The sequence below is a fragment of the Triticum urartu genome, chromosome 3, assembly GCF_003073215.2.
Source record: "Triticum urartu cultivar G1812 chromosome 3, Tu2.1, whole genome shotgun sequence".
Taxonomy (NCBI): Eukaryota; Viridiplantae; Streptophyta; class Magnoliopsida; order Poales; family Poaceae; genus Triticum; species Triticum urartu.
This window is the reverse complement of record NC_053024.1, coordinates 464,133,046-464,140,279: the sequence shown is the minus strand read 5'-3', so window position 1 is coordinate 464,140,279 and position 7,234 is coordinate 464,133,046. Positions and strand designations below refer to the sequence as shown.

General features: G+C 42.2%; 1 protein-coding gene across 10 annotated transcripts; it reads right to left on the bottom strand.

Annotated features, from left to right (window-relative positions):
• Nucleotides 1-833: 833 nt before the first annotated feature.
• Nucleotides 834-6,343, bottom strand: LOC125544354. Of its 10 annotated transcripts, none has more exons than XM_048708007.1 (7): nucleotides 5,973-6,343; nucleotides 5,663-5,870; nucleotides 3,828-3,845; nucleotides 2,894-3,028; nucleotides 2,749-2,821; nucleotides 1,796-1,915; nucleotides 834-1,088 (listed from the first exon to the last, which is right to left on the bottom strand). In XM_048708007.1, exons 2-6 carry the CDS (start codon nucleotides 5,846-5,848, stop codon nucleotides 1,818-1,820), a joined length of 510 nt encoding a protein of 169 aa, XP_048563964.1. In that variant the 5' UTR covers nucleotides 5,849-5,870; nucleotides 5,973-6,343; the 3' UTR covers nucleotides 834-1,088; nucleotides 1,796-1,817. The 10 variants fall into 10 exon arrangements, 7 of the variants coding, with proteins under 7 accessions (XP_048563964.1, XP_048563968.1, XP_048563966.1 ...); XM_048708011.1 differs by having other exon boundaries at nucleotides 2,753-2,821; nucleotides 5,973-6,342; XM_048708009.1 differs by having other exon boundaries at nucleotides 834-1,072; nucleotides 2,894-3,025; nucleotides 5,973-6,341.
• Between the last annotated feature and the right edge of the window lie 891 nt (nucleotides 6,344-7,234).

Sequence of the window (7,234 nt, the reverse complement as noted above, 5' to 3'; positions counted from 1 at the left end):
CGTTCTCGAAGGTTTCATTCCGTTTGGACTCCATTTCTGCGAAACCCTAAAATAGGCAAGAAAACAACAATTTGGGTCGGGCCTCCGGTTAATAGGTTAGTCTCAAAAATGATATAAAAGTATAAAATAAAGCCCATTGACATCCAAAATAGATAATATAATAGCATGGAGCAATGAAAAATTATAGATACGTTGGAGACGCATCACCCGACTTATGGTTCCTTTTCAACAGACGCCGGGTTGTTGGGTGGAGGAATTACCAACTACAAGAAATATGTCAACTTGCGACCATCACTATTGGTCACTGAAAGGTCATTGTTTTTCATTTGTGACCTTTTTGTGACCAAAAACAGAAGGTCAAAAGCTGGCGGTTGTAAACTGAAATTAACGACCTTCTCTGTGAGAAGGTCGTGGAATTCCACGACCAAAACAAAAGGTCATTAATTCTATGACCTTTTGTTTTGGTCGCTAGCTCTCTGCCCAGGCCACGTCGGATCCGACATGGCAAAATTGCGACCAATTGAAAAGGTCGTTGATCAGATTCAGCCCTGTCTGATTAGGTGTTTTACATGGGCCGAGCCCTTTAATTTAGCATTTCTATATTTTTTTCCTGTCAATTTTTGGTCGACTTCATGGGCTAAGCCCAACAATTCAGCCTTCTTATTTCATGGGCCATGGCCTTTTTGTACCAACAGTTTTAGTTTTCTTTTTTATAAAATGGGTCCACTAGTCAAATAGGTCCCACTTGTCAAGTTCTGATAAGTGGGTCCCAGCTATTAGGCCTACATTCTTCACATTTCAATTTAACAGTAAGAAAATAACCAATAGTTAAATTGGCAAGCAAAAAACACACATGATACTTCAAATAACAATAGCCAGATTTGTACAGGTTCTACAAATGACACATACTACAAGCTATTACATATACAGTACTTTACAAGTTCTAAAAGTTACATGTAATACAAGCTTAGTTGATACAAGCTCTAAAGTATGGGAATCACTGGTCTACAAGTGTTTTCTTCTTCTACATGTAGCTCCTTCAATAGTCAGTACTGGGCCTTCCACGGACACCCTGTTACATGAATCAGCTGATAAGAATTCGAAAAACTGGAGCCAATATATTATGAACATTCCATTCAAAAAAGGAGTAAAGGACATTCTTTGTTTCATCACGTTACAAAGGAGAAGCACAAACCACAACTTTACTCCACACACACACACACACATATAGACATGAATATTAAGCTCAGTTCCAGCAACTATATCATGGTTTAACAGAGCATGTAATGAATGACAGTTCAATTCCACAGCCGGCCTCAGCATCATCAAACCACCATGCTTATGATCATAATCTAAGCATATCATCAAACAAAACCTACACAGATAAAGATCACAGCACATCAAGCCACAGGCGCACCAGCACTGGCATGAGATTCAACGCAACAGCGATGGGGCTACCACAACAGCAACAAAAACCTACACAGCAACCAACTGTTTACTGATAATGAAAACCAGCGGCCTACTCACACACTTTGCGCCTTGACCAACTGACAAAGCATCTTCAGATTTGTCAATCAGTTTGCCAATAAATTCAGTTGATTACATGTCTGAATACTTCAAACCACTGATTTTGTACCAAATTCAAAGAACACACACACATTTTGTAAGCCAAAAAAGCTACATCCAGGGGCTTAATGCTACATCCACAGCAGTCTGACTTCTCAAATGGCAGATTCACCTTCCGAACCATGTAGGAGAAAAACATTGAGACCATGGAATCAACAGGTAATCGTACCTTGAGCAGCAGAGCATGCGCCTCAGACGATCACGGGAGCACGATCCCGCCGCATTGCCTTGCTGCTGGCCTCATCGGGCGCTTCACCATTGGCCAGAGGAGCAGCCAGAGAGTCCAAGACTGTAAATGCCAAAGAGAGCAGCGAGTAAAATGAACTGGATTTTTCTGCCGCTAAATGAATGCTATATACCTATGCTGCTGCTAAATGGTGCTTGTGCATAACTGAATTTTGCTGCTCGCACTGAACGTTGACAGACAACTATTGCAATAAACTTTGCTGCTACTAGTATGTGATTTTCAAATGAGCTTATGTAAAAACACAGCTTGCGCATGTCCAACTGGAAAGGACACGGCAGATACAGCTATGTGAGCCTGCCTAATAGGTAGGTCAGGCAACTTGATTCAGTGAACTGGGAACGATCTAAGACGGACAATAAGAATGGAAAGCAAACATTGAACCCCACGTTGATCTGAAACTTTGGGATTCAAGCAAGAAGTCACAAACATGCAACCAAAGTGCTCATGTCAACATTATTATTCAAGGTAACAGGCCATTAGGAACACTGCTCAATGATTTGTATTTGGCATAGACATGATCCAGTTATCATGATACAATGACCATCCTGTAAAATGAAAGGCATGTGCTGCTCATTACAATTATTTTAAGCTGAGTGTTTCTTTCTTCTCTTTGATTTATGCAAGCGGAGATGTAGCAGGCAGGGAGGCAGGGAGCTATCACATATGCATGTATGTATGAAGCAGAACATGAAAAGAGCAACATCTAATTAACTTGATTGCCTTGCAGATGACACACAAGATGAAGAGCACTTGGACAGAAGCTACTATACTTGAACAGCAATAATATTCTTACTGACACACAAGTTGACAGAATGTACTCAATATATTCTAATAAAAAGGATTGGGAGCAGAGGGAGAGGGAGGTGGAGATGGACGTGCTATCTGCTGTTGCGGTGGTGCCTCTTGGTGGTCGTTCTTGAGCTCCTCCTCCTGATGCTGCTCACTAACCTGCAGGACAAACAAGACCATGGGTGAGCTACAGCACAGGCACGTACAAGAAGTGAAGGTAAGGAGAAGAACCTGGAAGAAGAGAGATGTTTTGTCCTCCTTCGTCCGTGCCCGTCCTCCTCCTCCTCCGTGCCTATGTCGAACAAACTCCATTCGTCGCTTGCGAGCACCATGCGCCTTGGTTGTCCATGAAGCCCTTGTCCTCTGCTGCACAGATGAATCCCAAAGCATCAGTACAGCTACACTGGCACATAGTACAGACATGGTATCACATACATTCTCTAATTGACTAGCACCCAAATATATATACATGCACCAGTTGAGAAAAATCATGACTTGGACAGTGTATTAAAGAAAAATCAGTGTTCCATGCACACCAAATAATTCAAAAAACTAACTACACTACTACAGTTCTGAACAGCTATCGGTGCATCAACAAAATATGGAACTACAAGCACTGCATGACAACCAAAGTATATATATATATATATATATAGCACTCAACAATGAACAGTCATCATAGAGAACAAGATACCAAGAGATGAATGATGGCACTCAAATTCTAATCTCACATAGGAAAAGATTAGCATGGCTGCAACTGCGGCAAGACACCCAACATGCATGTGCCTTACAAGTGGCAGCAGCTTTACTGACAAGTATGAAATTGATACCTAGCTGCAAGCATTGCTCCTCCCTGCCCAATTGAATTAACTTTTAAATAGATAGCAGTGTTTATTTATTTTCACATGATTGTGGAGATATAAATTTAGGAAAATGATAGAATTACATGTGAAAGCTAACAACTTATCCTTTGCAGCAATGCTTAAGATCCTGAATTTAGGATACGGTGCATGACATATTATCAAAGTTTTGAATAGCATGTTGTCTCGACACTATAGCAGCACTATACTAATTGGAGTGGCGCCACCAAGAGGATGTCGATCGCCCACGAGAGGGCGCTACAGCCCAGGGCGACATGTGGGAGCTAGAGATGTCGATGGAGTACCTGGTCAGCCTCTGGTACCTGGCCACAGTTCACAAACTTGGTGTGAGCATTTTGATGACATTAACATGCAGTACAAGCAAAAGATGGCATGACTGAACCTTGCATAGTAAAAACTTGCAAGTAAATAAGAACAACAACGCTGAGAAGATAAAATAGTGCATTATCTTGGAGTGTCACCAGCAGCAAGATAGCACTACTCTTCTAGTACTCTAGCAAGAAAAATAAAGTATATAATACACAGGCAAGGCAGACTTGGTGCTAATAGAATACAGGAGCAGGGAGTAACACATCCCAAATTTTGATGTGGAATTGCTTTTTACCAAGACAAACAGAATTACAGGTCTATTTTGATGTGGAAAGTAGCACCCGAACAGGTCTATTACTCCTGTACTGGTACTCCTGTACAAATCCAGAAGTGAAATTCAATTACTCTAGCAGTATTAATCCAATAGTGAAATTCAATTACTCCTAGTGGATCAGGTAGCCATACAAATCCAGAAATTAAATTGGACTGGTTGTGCAATCTGCAAGTTAAATCTGCGTCGTCCTAGTGTAAAATCTGCAACATAGATAGATCCTTTGCAGTGGATCATTAAGTTCTTTAATTAGTTTAAGTGGCTTTTAAATAGTGTGGGTCAGCAGTAGTGGATCAGGAACTTGTGCCTTGGTCTCTTTAGTTGAAGTGTTACATCTGCACATTCATAATCATAGTAGAAAAAATTCAGAAACAAGCAACTAAATGAGATGAGATGAAATGGAAGCAGAGCAAAACTAGAGGTAGAGGAACATATTTTCGACACTCGTAGAGCTATGTAAGCTAGTGTTATAGGGCAGCCAAACCTATACCCTAGTGTTGTAGAGGAACCAAAGCAGCAAAGGAACAAAACTTTAGTGCTGAATTTAACCTAATTTTCAGTAAACTGAATCCACATTAATAATGTACTCCAAGTCCTTGATATTGTGTCAAGTTCAAATTAATTAGGAGTAAAAGTGTGTGTGTTGCTATGATAGTGCTGATTGTGCTGAAGTGTGTTAAAAAAATTAGATGTTCAGGGACAACACTAATTACAGGCTTCTGCTTGTTTAAAGTGTTACAAGATATGCTAGAGCACGCTTTTAACAGCTAGAGCACAAACCTAGGAAAGAAGGACATCATAAGTGGGAAGCTTCAGGTCATCCTTTGTGTTTCCAATCTCAGTTAGAAGGCTGACTTAAGGAGAACCTGAACCTAAAGCCACGGTGAAATGTTCACCTGAAACTAATTTTACTTCAGCAGTTCAGCTAACATATTTTTCTTCAACATACTGTGGTATACCTTCAAAGAGAACACATGCTTCTCTAGATTCTAATTTTCCTTAACCACCTTATGGTACTTCTCCTAAGAAATCAAATGTAAATGAAATTAGTTCACTAAAACAAGCATAGGAGTGGCTTAGATACAAAATTTACATAGCAGTATACCACAACTCTCTCTTAGTTTTCATCTCTGAACTAGATTCTCTTCTGATGGACTTAACTGAAATGCAATGGAACTTTGCTGGGAATTCATAGTGCTTATTTTTAGTTGAAAAGATTTACACTGTTAGTTGACAAGATTTACATTGAATCTTGCTCAAACTAAACTTATAGAGCAATTAATACAGATGAGATTGTCAAAACTAGATTTTTGAGAAATCAAGCTCATTAGACTAGATTTTCTCAAAACTGACTGAATGTAGCTCATCAGTATTCACTCATTCCTTACATAGCGAAGGTACAAATGGTGGCAGAGCAAGATGTGGAAGAGTAACGGTGACAGTGACAGTTAGGGGGGCGCCGGAGGAGGGGGAGCGGACCTTGGGGATGGCATGCTTGGTGGCGGGGTCCCAAAGCAGGCGAAGGAACATGTCGGAGCTGGTTTGGACGATCCCGCGCGGCAGGCCCTCGGCGCCGGTCCTCCGGTTCCAGTTCCAGCGGGCCGCCGCCTTCCCATTGTCGCCGTCCCCCCTCCCGCTGCTGCTGCGTGGCTGTGGCCGTGGCATAGTCGGACCTACCGAGATCCACCTGACGGAGGAACAGAGAGCGGGGCTCCAGTGTCAGTCAGTCCTTCGTTTAGGGCAGGGGAGCTAAAATGGAAAGGGAAGGTGGTGAGGGGGCCTTCCTTGCCTTGAGGTGGTGGTGGTGGATCTGGAGCGAGGTGATGACGATGAGGGCCATCAAGGCGCGGGGTGGCCAAGGAGGCGCGCGGCCCTGGACCACGCGTACAACACGACCAGGAGGAGGAGCACGTCGGCGGCCAGCGACACGGCCGTGTATCCGGAGGCGCCGTGGAATAGGATCCAGGAAGCGACGGCGGTCGCTAGGAGTAGGGCGGTCAGGTCGGCCCGGCCTCGGCGCCACAGCACCACGTCTACGGTGAGGGTCGTCGACGGGGGGGGTGGGTTTGGGGGCGGCGGCAGATCGAGATCTGAGGGAGGGAGAGGGCGGCGGTTGTGGGTGCGTAGGAGAGAGGGGGACGAGAGGACGAGTGGTGCAGGTTGTGTTAGGGCTAGCTAGTTGGGTGAGATGGTGAGGGGGTCAAGTCTGCCGTTGGATCCGGGACGATCGGATGGTTCAGATCGCCCACGGTAGGGTGATTCGGGAGAGACGTCCTGATTGGTTGGAGACTACGAGTGTAATTTAAAATATAGTCTCTAAGCGCTAAAAACAAAAGGGTTTATGAAGCAACTACCAACGATATTTTGCAAAATGGAACCACTAAAATTTTCACTCAAGTTATACCATATTTTATAGATTTTAACCAACTTATACCAAATCAGGAGGAACCCGGTAAATTTGAAGTACAACAACTTCATAGTTTGCTCATTGTTTTTTCCAAAAATCATTTTTAGGTACACATGTATATATTTCATCACAAAACACTATGAGTTTTGTAAGATTCCACCCGCAGCTACGAACGGTTATGCCCATGGTTTTAACCACGTTTTGAAATTGGCATAAAGAAATAAAGAAATCAAACAATGTTGCAATTCCAAACAATGATGCATAAGGGTGCATCTTGGAATTCCAAACAATGTTGCCTAAGGAAATTATCATTTTCTTTGCACGAAAAGATCATTTTCCATTTTTTGAGTGCCCAAAATATGCTTTTTTGTGAAGGACCTACCAAATATTTGTTGCAAAATTGTACCAAATCAATTTTCTAAAATAATAGGACATATTTAATGCATAATTGACTAAATGGTTGGGTGTCAAAAGTTTTGATCCACCTCTTGTGAAAAAGACAAATTTCTGCCGGTTCAGCAGGAAGCGGGTCAAATTTGAACTACATCTGCCTCATAGTTTGCTCTTTATTTTTTTTCCAAAAATCATTTCTAGATACATAACTATCTATTTAATCATAGAAACATCAAAAGTTTTCCAAGATT